Source organism: Neopelma chrysocephalum, unplaced genomic scaffold (genome assembly GCF_003984885.1).
Source record: "Neopelma chrysocephalum unplaced genomic scaffold, ASM398488v2 Primary Assembly neopelma1_96926, whole genome shotgun sequence".
Classification (NCBI taxonomy): Eukaryota; Metazoa; Chordata; class Aves; order Passeriformes; family Pipridae; genus Neopelma; species Neopelma chrysocephalum.
In genome coordinates this window covers 740,597-753,457 of record NW_020925569.1, presented here as the reverse complement: position 1 = coordinate 753,457, position 12,861 = coordinate 740,597, and the positions used below count along the sequence as shown (strand labels likewise).

The following is a 12,861-nucleotide window of genomic DNA, read 5'->3' as shown; positions in this document are numbered from 1 at the left end:
GTTGTGTTCTCTAGGCTTTGCCAGTCACTTCTCATACTATGCAAAAGAAGGCGCAGAGAGACTTCTGTATCCAATAAGTTCCCCAAACACAATAATGAAAATGTAGTTCCTAATTGTTAAAAAAACAATTAGCTACTATCTCCCTCCAAACTTGAAGTGCTATCTCTAACACAAACACTAACAAAAGCACTTCATTTTAATTTGGATACAGATTAGAGACACAAAACATGTGGACATTTACATCCACTTATAGTACTTGAACATGTTCTTGAACATTATTCAGAGCACTCCCTCCTGACTCCTTCAACCAACAAACAAGTATCCTGAGACTCCCCCAAAGTCTTTTTTTTTGGTTCTGCCTCCAAAATCAATTATTATGCTTGGTCCTTTGTCTAGATTCCTGGAGAGCTACTCACAGAAATTTGGAGATTACAAAAATATTTCAAGGTAGGTTTACTAAAGTTTGTTAGCATTGAAAGATACTATAAGAGCAGGCTAAATGCTGTGTTACTGTTAATGCTTATTCTATAGAACATTAAAAAAAAAATTAACTTTTGTAATTTCTCATAACATGCTCATTATTTATCACAGTGATTACTACCATGACAAGTCAAGATTGCAGTAGCTTCTGAAATCTAAGTGTAGACAAGTTTTCATAATCCTCATTAAACATGCCCACACTAATTTCTTAAAAGAGCATTTAACAGTTGCACATGAATTAAAACCTAAAACTACAAAATTTATTAAACATTATTAAAATTCAGTAAATAACTTAAAAGCAGTGATCAGTTCTTTTCAACTCTGGTTTTATTTCCAACGGAAGAGTTTCGATGCAGCAAACAAACTGAGAAAATTAATAAAAACAATGAACTATGAAGACAGATCAGAAAATACTTCTGCCTGCCCCCTCTTCATACTCTACCAGGCATACAATAAAAGAGAAAGAGAGACCACAACAAAGATTTGGTAACAGTGGTTTTAAACAGTAGAAGTTTTGCATCATACCATTAAAACATTATTCTATTAAAAAGTACCACCATTGGGAGGGAGAAGCTTTAACATGTAAATATTAGATTCCAATCCATATTGTTGTCCACGATGCCCCTGGAATCAACGAACTGCACAGCTTTTCCAGCTACCCAGCTGGTGTGTCGACAGCTCCATTTAATATTCTTGTCTAGTGATACAGCAAAGACCTCTCATGCCTATTTTTAAATGCACATTTTTAATATTCAATATAATGTTACTCTTTAACAAACTCTTTACTCCCTGCTTCTTTTATGAAGCTTCCCGTGGTCTTTAAAGGGATTGTTAACCAAAGAATGGATCACACTCTTTCTGCATGAGCAGATTCAGAAACACTCCATTAAACCTTTCAGTATTTAACATAAAGAGTAATCTCTCACCTCTGAGGAGATAAGCCAGTTGCTGAGTGATTAACTCTGGTGCCTTTTGAAGAATCTCTTTTACGACTAAAGAGGAAGAACATGCTTGTAACTCCAGGCTCCTGTCACACTGCTCATCTGGATTGATGACTTTGACAACAGCTGATTCCAAACTTTTATCGTCACTATGAAGCAAATTTAAAAGTTATATATATTTATCTTTCGAGCTGTTTAGACAACCCAGTAAAAAGAGTGAAACTTTTTTCTTAAATTCTGGACTAAAACACTATTCCTATTGCTACTTGAAGACTGCTATAAAGAAACGTGGGTAGAGCCCTTCCCAAATCTTCGTTCGCGAAGCCTAGCCATGATGATGACATTACTAAGACTGAAATGTTTACATTTCCTTCATCAAAATCTATAAAAACTAATAATTTAAAAAAAATATTTCTACACGTGCTGAAAATATCCCTCTTTATATAGAGGAGATCTTGCATTTTCCCCATTGAATATTTTGAAAACCTACAAAAATACTTACAGTATTTTTTTTGCATTTAGACACTTTACATTTCTGTTTACAATAGCAGTAACAAAGCCAAACTAAGTTTAATAATAAAATGCTAATCATAATTCTTTAGAAAATAGAAACACAAAAACAAATAGTAATAAACAAAAAGCAAATATTACAGATACTTTTTACCATGAGAAGTGAATGATGCACTGAACTGATGGCTGGTAAAGAATCAACAGCTATAAGATTTACATTATTTCTCTCTTCAGATTTCCCCTACTTTTATTCTTATCCACAAACCTCTCAGAATAGGATGGGGCCATATCACAACAGGATGTTACTCATCTTCAATGAAGTTCTAAAGGGAGTTGGAAGTAAAAAGAATTCTTCACTCTGGGCAAGACAGGCAGACCATTTTACAAAGGCTTTCTATAGCAGATTCACTATGGACTTGTAAATAGTCCCTCTTAAGAATAGGTATATGGACTACGGTCTCCCACAGAGCAATTCTGAGCCTCTGGCACTGATGACATTTTGAAAAAAATGCCGTAGTGTGTAAGGACCACAATAATCCATCAGCCATCTTAACAGCACATATGGAAGTGTCTGGGCACCTCCAAATCAACAGAAGAGTTTTAAAGCTAAACTAGCTAAGAAGCAGGAAAAAAACTCTGATCTCTTATTTAATGGTCACATGAAACTTCCAGACTGTCTGAACTAAATTAAAATATCTAATCTAAGATGTGTGAAAATAAAAGGTTCTTAAAAATGGAAGTTCCATTAGAAGAGATGGAAATATGACTATTCAGCTTCTCACATTCATTGAATGTAAGGAGAGACAAAATATATCTTAACTTCCTTAGCATATCAATATTAATAGCAGAATATCAATATTATAGCAATATAAATATTACTGTAGAAAAAATGTAATTTTTAAAACAGCTCAAACTCATGTAAGCCATTTTATTGTACATAAATCACAATACCTTGCCAGCATGTTGCTGTTTACAAGTGTTAAAGACAACTTCCCTTCAGCATTCAGCTGGTGCAAATTGATTTCATCTCGGAAGATATGGAATGACTCTGGGATATTCAGCTCTTCCATTATAAATTGTGTCTCAGTGAAATAGCTAAAGTCTCTTCTTGGTATGTTCAATACAGGTAAGCAAAGAACATCAGGAGGACTGACCTGTAACACAGGTGCACATTTGTCAGAATTGCATAAAATAAGACCCATTTTTTAATAGGAAGATATTTTAACTGAGTGACTAATTAGAAACAGCCTGGATTTTCTGTTTGAGTTTTTCTTTCCCCTTTTACTTAATTAAAAAAAATTGCCTTTTTTTTGTTGTTCATCTGCTTCTGTTTGCCTCCTACAGAGTAAGTGGGAAAGCCAGAAGAGAGAAAGTTTAAAGAATGAAGTACAGGGGTAATTTTTTGCTGCTATTCAATAAGCCACTTCTTTGTATGGAAAAACACATAGATTATTTATATTTTAAAAACTCACCTCTAATAATAACAAAATCATTGTTCAGGAAAAAATGTTTTTACAGTAAGTTTTAATTGACTTAACAATAAGATGTCTGTAACAACCTGGAATAAGTGAATTAAGACCACTCAGTCCAATATTTCCATTACCTTGTCCAGAAAGTAGGCATAGGCCAGGGTAGAAATGAGCGAATCCAAATCACAGGGTTTATTCCCAAGAACAACATGGACTTTTTCCAGGCGTTGTCTCCTTTTCTGTAACAAATTACGAGACAATTGCAATGATTGACAATGATGAGAAAAAACAAAGCCAAATCACCAAGACATTCAAAACACAAGTTAAGTATCAGTTGTTGTTCTCAGTTGGAGCACTTTTCAGCACTGGTTGAAGGAACAGACTTACTGTGGGATCAGACATTCCTTGCTTTTACAGATCCCAAGAAAGCCAAGAACTCTTAGGTTTCATAAGAGACCAAAGTTTAGAACCCAAATGAGGTCTGACCTGACAGAAGTCCCTTTCGCAGCAAAGTAACAGATAAGCAGCAGCTTCACGTACATGTGTAAAAGCTTTTCAAAACACCTCACAAATCTAGTAAGAAAAGCAGTCCCAAAGAACATGGAAATACACACAGTAAAACACACCCATACAATATGTAGCGAGTCGTACTTTTACCTTTTCTTCTTTAATCAGCTGAAATCAGTAAACAGACAAAGTAACTGGCTTTCACCCTGAATCTTCAGAAGCTGAACACAGCTGAGGTACCCTGGGTTTTGAGTTGTACTCACTAGCAAAGGGAACTGAGTCTGTTCTGCACTTAATAAAATCAGGAGCCTTCCAAACAAGAGGAAAAGAAAAGAGAGACCTACTGTGTGAAAGTAAAATATATCAGGGAAGTTTCTACCTTTTCATAATTGCACACACAAAATATCAGGTGACAATGTTCTCTTGTGCACACCATTAATGTCAAGTTAGCTGCATGGAAACATTACAGTTTATTTTCTTTCAATGAGCTATGCTTCTTAATTGGAGAAATATATCTGACTAAGCTAAGGGAGATGTTTCAGAACCAAATACATGCAACTAAATGTAGTTTTTGTTGTTGGCATTTACAGGCTGATGTACTTTTTGCTATCTTGAATTAGGATTCTGGACAGCAAAAAAGATTTCAATCTTCCAACAGAAACATATAATTGTTTTATTTTCCTCAATAATTATAAATGTGCAATTTTTTTTAAACTAACCTTTTTTCTCTATGTCTAGCCTTAGCTCTACCTGGATATAAGGAATTAATTTAGTTATCTTTCCCTTAATGGAAAGCAGCCATCAAAAAATACCTTTGGGTAATAAAACCAGGATGTATTTTCTTCATTCCCTGTGTATTGGAAAAGACAGTCAGCTTTCTGAAGAATACAATGACTGGAACAGATATGTTCATTTATGCTCTAAGTCTTCACTAGCAACAAACTGTCTCCATTTTCCTCTTTTCAATATAATTTTTGTAATATATTCTTCTGCAACATACATTTCTGATTGACCTGCCACCCTAATGAATGAAAACAAAGTTCATGAGCTCATCCTTTTTTTAGTATTTTTTCAGTGAATAGAAGTCTTTTTCTTCAGGTTCATTTTAACTGCACAGTAAATGACTCAGCTCTAAAAAAGAAGGAAATTGAATGAACTGGCAAATTGATTATTAAATCTACAAAGTTACCCACCTCTAGGAATCCAGTGCAAACAACAATTATAAAAACTTTCAAAAATTTGCTACTCTATCTCTACATATTCAGTACCTATAAAATTAATTGCCTCCTATTGCTCAGATTCCACAAAACACTATCCCATGTTGAACTAGCAACAGTCATATGTGTTTGTGATGAACACCAGACATATTCATGTCATCAGGTACATGAGTATTTTCTCTTGAAAAATGAAGACATTTTTAAATCTGCACACTTGTTTTTACAACTCACATATTAGCTGTAGTCTCATTACACAATTATACTGCAGTCCTAAAATCTGTAGAAAATCATGTAGGAGAACTACCGAAGACGGAAAATTGTCTGTAAAGCTGTTTAAAAGAAAAAGAACAATTCACATTCCTAAAAAACAAAACCAAAACCCCAAACAACCCAGCATCTTTTACTCATTTGTATGTATTGGTATGCCTTACGCTCTTTATTGCCTCTTCAGGGATGGGGACAGAATAATTACACAAATATTGAAGAATTTTAAGGATGAAAGTTTCTCACTCCTACACTTAACTTCTGAAGAAATAACAAAAGCATGACAATAAGGAGCAGACTACAAAGAGTATATAGCAAAGCATGAAGGATCTGGAGACCATCTCTTTGTAATCCAAACAGGTTAACTAGCCATCTGAGCACTGATTTTTTTACTCCAGCACACCGGAATTTCATCAAAACATATGAACCAGGACTGTAGAAGGACAGGCTATCGCCTTGGACTCTTCTCAAGAGCTTAATAAGAACTCCGAGATGGAACTTACTAATCATCATGGCTAGGCTTCGCGAATGAAGATTTGGGAAGGGCTCTACCCACGTTTCTTGCAAGCGCGTTGGTGGCTAAAAAGGCCAATACGAGATAGACGTCCGGTTGCAAAAGGCACAGCAGAAAGACTCCTTAGGTGGCAAATTCTGCAAGGCACGATTCTTTCTGCATTGTCTTTTCTCCTCAAGGGTGATCCTGCGAGCTTTCTCAAAAGCATCAGCAGCGTTAACGATAGTGTGTCTCCAGACCTCCCAATCTGAGGCCAGAGTGGACCAGTTATGATGATCAATATGGCCGAGGCTGAGATGTTGTTTCAGGGAGTCCTTGTATCTTCTCTTTGGGGCTCCTCTCTTGTGGCAGCCGGTGGCAAGTTCACCATAAAGCAGGATCTTAGGGAGGCGGTGGTCCTTCATCCTGGAGATGTGTCCTGCCCAACACAGCTGTGTTCTCAGTAACAGGGCCTCAATACTTGTGACTGCTGCTTGTTCTAGAACAGGTGTATTGGTCACATAATCTGACCAGTGGATGTTTAGGATTGTGCGGAGGCAGCGTTGATGGAAGCGTTCTAGGAGTCGCAAGTGGTGGCAGTAGATGACCCATGATTCAGATCCATATAAGAGAGTAGACAGCACTATGGGTCTGTAAACACTGATCTTGGTACTTTTCTTCAGGTGTTTATTTTGCCAGGCTCTTTTATGAAGTTTACCGAAAGCACTATATGCCTTTGCTAACCTATTGTCTATCTCCCCGTCAATCTTACCGTCCGAGGAGATGAGGCTGCCTAGGTAGTTAAACTGCTGGACTGATTTGAGCTCTGATTCGCCAATGGTGATACGGGGAGGATGGAAGACTACCTGAGGTGCAGGTTGATAGAGAACTTCTGTCTTCTTCAAGCTGACTTCCAGCCCAAAGAGCTCAGCAGCATCTGCAAAGCAGGATGTTAAATGCTGCAGAGCTGCTTCTGTGTGTGCAACAAGGGCAGTGTCATCAGTATAAAGCAGCTCCCGGAAAAGATGGTTTAAGGTCTTAGTGTGGGCCTTCAGTCGCCTTAGGTTGAAAAGGCTTCCATCAGTACGGTATCGAATGTAGATACCGTCCTGATCATCAAGGTCTGCCATGGCCCTTTGGAGCATCATGCTGAAAAAGACTGTGAATAGGGTTGGTGCAAGAACGCAGCCTTGTTTCACACCATTCGTTATTAGAAAGGGCTCAGAAAGTGTGTTGCCATATCTGACTTGGCCGTGCTGATCCTCGTGGAGTGAGATGATCATTTTAAGGAACTTGGGGGGACAACCTAAACGTTCCAAAATCTGCCATAGACCTTTTCTGCTCACAGTATCGAAAGCTTTGGTGAGGTCGACAAAGTTACAAAGAGACCTTTGTTCTGTTCCCTACACTTCTCTTGCAGTTGTCTGAGAACAAATACCATGTCTGTGGTGCTCCTGTTGGCTCTGAAACCACACTGACTTTCAGGTAGAATTCCTTCTGCTATAGCGGGTATTAGTCTGTTCAAAAGTATTCTTGCCAGGATTTTGTCAGCAATGGAGTGCAGAGTAATACCACGGTAATTTGAGCAGTCTGATTTAACTCCTTTCTTCTTATACAAAGTGATGATGACTGCATCACGAAGGTCTGATGGTAGTTCGCCTAGTTCCCAACAGCACACCACAAACTTGTGGAATTTAGCATGAAGTGCTTGGCCTCCATGTTTCCAGACTTCGGATGGAATTCCATCAACCCCAGCTGCCTTGCCGATTTTCACCTGCTGTATGGCCTTGAGGGTTTCTCCTAAAGTGGGGGCAATATCCAATTCATTCCTCACCGGTTGTTGTGTGATGGACTGAATAGCTGAGTCTTGTACTACACGGTTGGTACTGAAAAGAGTCTGAAAGTGTTCAGACCATCAATTCAGAATGGAAGTTTTATCTGTCAGAAGCGTTTGACCATCTGCGCTGAGTAGAGGGCTTTGGACCTGGTATGTAGGCCCATATGCTGTTTTCAGGGCCTCATAGAATCCTTTGTGATCCCCTGTATCTGCGCATAATTGAGTTTTTCAGCTAGATTGATCCACCATTTGTTCTGGATATCACGGAGTTTCTGTTGGAGCTTGCTGCATGCAAGACGAAAGGCTGCTTTTCTTACGTGACAGGAAGGCAGTGCAAGGTGTGCTTGGTGAGCAGTTCTCTTCTTCGTCAACAATTCCTGGATTTCTTGATTGTTTTCATCAAACCAGTCCTTGTTCTTCTTGAGGGAGAACCCTAAGGATTCTTCAGGGGATTGCAGGATGCTGTTTTTAATATGGTTCCAAATTGTTTCAGGAGAGGAATCTGCAGAATCTGTGGAATGGTTTTCAAGCCTGGTTTGAAGGTTTGCCTGGAATCTGTCTCTTACTGTGGCTGATTGGAGATTGTTAATTTGGAGTCTTCTCCTTGGGATACTGCCCCTTTTAGGTTTGAATTTGAGATTGAAGTTGAGTTTGCAGTGCACAAGCTGATGGTCTGTTTGGCATTCTGCGCTGGGCATCACGCGGGTGTGATGGACATCGCGGACATCTCTCCGTCGTACCAAGACATAATCGATGAGATGCCAATGCTTAGATCTGGGGTGCATCCAGGTTGTCTTCAGACTATTTTTCTGCTGAAAGATAGTACTAGTGACGGTGAGCTGTTGCTCTGCACAGAATTCTAGCAGAAGGCGACCATTATCGTTGCAGTTTCCAACACCATGCTTGCCTAATACTCCTTTCCATGCTTCAAAATTCTTACCTACTCTGGCGTTGAAATCACCAAGGATAATGATCTTATCACCCGCAGGAACCTTTCAGATAAGGCGGCGCAGGTCAGTGTAAAATTTATCTTTTTCAGCAGGGTCAGCTTGGAGAGTTGGGGCATATATACTAAAGAGGACAACATGCTGCTTGTTGTGTAGTGGAAGGCGTAGGGAGATAATGCAGTCAGAATGACCTGTCAGCAGATTTTCGAGTTTAGGAAGAATAGAGTTTTTGATCATGAAGCCAACTCCTGAGAGATGGTTTTCAGTTCTAGGTTTACCTGACCAAAAGAGTGTGTAACCGGCACCATGTTCTCTGAGGCTGCCTTCCTCGTGAAGATGGACTTCACTGAGAGCAGCAATGTCGATGTTGAGACGTGATAGTTCGTGAGCGATTAGGGCAGAGCGACACTCAGGACGTCCACTATCCGCAGAATCAAGCATGGTTCTGATGTTCCAACATGCTAGAGTTAATTTAGGTACACCTTTGGAGGCAGGTGTGTGCCTTTGTCTCTTGATCTTTGTGCGACCACATTGGAAGAAGATGCCCGTTGGTCTGTGGTTAACCAACCGAGTGAAGGTGGAGATGAGCTTTGTTTAGGCCACCTTTTCTAGGCCCCTCTCCGAGTGGAGCGAGCAGTGCTGTCCTTGAAAAGGCTGCTTGGTCGTTCAGGGTGCTGCCCCAAGAGACTGTCATCTCCGGTCAGTCTCAAATGACCAATATCCTGAACCGCCTGCATGCAGGGTTGAGCCTGCGGCTCCCAGTGCACCTTTCACCTGCTGTTTCAACCCTCGCCCATCGCTACAGGGCTTTTTGAATGTGGGTAAAGCCTTCGAGCCTGCACAATGGATTTTTTAGGTGAGATGCAGTATGCGTGGAACTGAACCCACCCTTTAATCCTAAGGTTCATCTGCCAGGGCCGAGCGAGCTTGGACGGTGGCAGCGAGGTCCTCAGGACGTAGGTTTGATTAGAGTGTCCTTCTCTCAGATGGATGGCCTTACAGGGCTAAGCGAGCTCCATCTGCCCCAGTTTGGGATTAGAGTTGTCCTTCTCCTAGGATGACTGTCAGAAGCCTATCAAGCTCATCCTGCCCAAGGGTGTATTGTATCTGACCCTACAGTTTTGACCTGTCTGGCATGGGGGACCTTACCGAAGGCATGTACCATCACCAGCATAGCTCGCAACCACATGGGGGTACACAGGCTACACTCCTATTGAAACGATTAGGGTAAGTCTTTCACTTCCTACTTTTCTGCCACCTATCTATATTCAATCCCAAGGAAATACCCAGGAACAACCCCTTGTGCTGACCACCCTTGCAGGATGTAACAAACATATCCAGAACATGTTGAGCCTGGGCAGTAGCTGCAGGTGAGCCAAAACCAAACAAACGAACAAAACCGTTCCGGTCCCCGTACCCACCCAGGGCTTGAGTACCTCTCAAGGCCCTAGCCTGGCCGATACCCTCAACCCCCCAGAAGAAACCATTAGCCACCCTGACCTTGTCCTCCCTCCACCGTGTTACCTCGTATCTTCCCATGCACCCGCTTACCTGTGATACTTCATGCAGGGCTGCCCCACCCGCCCTTCCACCTGCCCATCCAAAGGACCCCCACAGCCCACCCACAGCCTGCCCGGTACCCTTCCCCTCCCCCAAACTGGGCTGGTAAACCTCTGTGTGCTGCGAGGCTTCCTCTCTCCTCTCTCACGAGGGTGCAAAGCCATGCCAGCGAGGCTCCCCCTCACCTTTCCTGTGCCGGGGGCCCCCAGGCCTGCGTGGGCCTGGTGGGGGGCCTTTCGCGGCCACCCGCGCTTCTGGCAGGGGGACCGAACCCCTCTGTGGCCGCGCACGCTTCTGGCGTGGGGGCGGAACTTACTAAACTGAGATTTTAATATGACAGACTAACAGTGAGAGGGTGTATTTCTTGGTCAGGCTGTTAACATACTACCACTCCAAACAACTGCTTTGTTCTTCCAGAATATTTTAACCTAAAACAAAATATGCAGTCGAGGTAACCAATTAGCTACTGTCGAAGCAAAGGGAATGAAAAATAAATTTCTGAAGGCTTTCAGTGGTTTCTGTTGCACACTGCCTTTCTCTGGTCACTCCTGAGAGAATGTATTTTTGTTTCATCCACTTCAATTGGTTATTTTAATGACTGTACCTCTCCCTAAGCAAGAATCTGTACATTTGCACAAAATTACTCTGTTTCAGTCACTAATCTCTCATTTGTGACTTTTTGCACAGTGATTTTGCTATGGGGTTTTTCTAATAAAATACGACAGCTATTCTACTAATGTTAAAATACAAAGTCAGCCTGCAGGCTTAGTAAGAAATTCACATTTCTATTTCATAGATTTCAAGACCAAAACTGGCCAGAACAAACAGCAAATACAGTCTGTGCCTCACATCCTGATGATGTAAGACATGCTGATGAAAGAGGAAAGTGATAGTTCACATCTTGTTTTACCAGTCTGAAGAATTTTCTTCATTACAAGAAATGTAATTTTTGAAGGCATGCCTTCCAATATCAAATCACCTATTACCGAACTTATTACTAATGATAAAATAAAACAATATTTTAAGAGTTGTAGAATACGTTTGGTCAGTTAATTGTTCTTGTAGTTCTGGAAACTCATAAAGGGAACAAAGCATTACAAAGACAACCTCAAATGCCACTCAATTATTACTAGAAAGCATAAGATGATGTTTGTTACTATTTTCCTAATTGAAACCCTCCATTTTCTGAACAAATATTCTTATCCACAAAAATAATCTCTTCTCCCAAAGACAAGTCTGATTTTATGATCCTTATGGGTCCCTTCCAAATTCTATGACATTAGACATTATTCTATGCATAAATTTGATATAGATAGAAACAGACCAGACCTGCAGACAATCTGCACCAACCACAGTTAGAAGTCTCGTCCTAGTAAGTCCCATTAGAGGTAAAGTTAAGAGGAAGGTTAGAACCATTGGGCTAAGCAGCAACTCCCAAAAGCACACAGATGCAACTCCAACCACACATCAGCAGCTATGGTCTGAGAGCCACCACATGCAAAACTGACCAGCCAAAGACATCTCTACAGGGAAGAGACTAAACAGGTACTTGCTATCTCTGACACAGCTCAGTATATTAATATTGAATTATTTATCTTATTCCCCAGAATAACCACTAAAACAACTCAGTGACACAAAACCCACACCAACCAATTCATATGGACAATACTTTCTACTCCATGCATCTTTATTATTTGAACTGTGGTTTTATCTGTTGCCAGAATCATTGACAATATATTTCAATATATTTATATTTTAATAGATTACTCAAGACAGCATCTCCCTGATTCTATTTTAATACAATACAGGAAACCTTCTTGTACCAACAACACAGATACTCAATCTGAGATCTGTGCATCCCATAAAAGATAACTGTGCCAAACTGCAGAATGCTACTGCAAACTTTCATCTTAGCATAAACGGGTACTGGCTATCAATTCTATCCTAGGTCTATTGTGCTGGTTTAAAAGTTAACCAGCAGGGGAAATGAACTCAACTCAAAAGAGAGATTATAAGTCAGAATAACAATTTATTAAAATAATACAATAAGTACAATTATACAGACAGACAAGTGGTTTTAACCTGCAAAACCCAAATGTATAACCCAGCACCCTGGGTTCATGAACAAAAGTGGTGTTCCTTGGCCCCCCCTCGAGTCCAAAGTAAAGGGAGAGGGGAAAAACCTGCTGGTGGGAGAGCTGCTGCAGTCTGGTCAGAAAGTGGTGATTGCAGTCCAGTTGAGGGTGGTGGTCTCAGTCTGGTTGAGAGTGGTGAGCTGCAGTCTGGTTGAGAGCGGTGGTCTGCAGTCTTCCTCTGGATCCCACGAGTGGTGCAAAGGTTCCAAAACTCCCAGTATATATATTCTCCAGTTCAGGCGGGAGTGCTCAGTCCCTCCCTCAGAGCAGGGAATTCCATAAAAGGGTATGAGGACAGGAGCATCTTCCTACCTCGCAGGTCTCTACTGACAACAGTTTTTGGGAAATGGCATGGAGGGCTATAGAATACACAGTTTTGGGTTACACCCATCCAGCGACGAATTGGTCCCAGCCGTTCCAACCAGGACACCTATGAAAGCAACCTTTTTAACCCTCAATCTGATTTGTAGAATCTTACAAGTCGTAGAAGTCAGCATGACA

General features: G+C 40.7%; 1 protein-coding gene across 6 annotated transcripts in view; it reads right to left on the bottom strand.

The window, feature by feature from the left end:
* PRUNE2 (prune homolog 2 with BCH domain) overlaps positions 1 to 12,861 on the bottom strand; it is a 160,217-nt gene that overhangs the window by 110,765 nt on the left and 36,591 nt on the right. For all 6 annotated transcript variants that reach the window (XM_027670698.1, XM_027670700.1, XM_027670702.1 and 3 more), the window contains exons 2-4: positions 3,535 to 3,639; positions 2,883 to 3,085; positions 1,407 to 1,570 (exon numbers count right to left, since the gene is read on the bottom strand). In XM_027670698.1, coding sequence (XP_027526499.1) covers positions 1,407 to 1,570; positions 2,883 to 3,085; positions 3,535 to 3,639 — 472 coding nt within the window. The remainder of the gene's footprint in view (positions 1 to 1,406; positions 1,571 to 2,882; positions 3,086 to 3,534; positions 3,640 to 12,861) is intronic.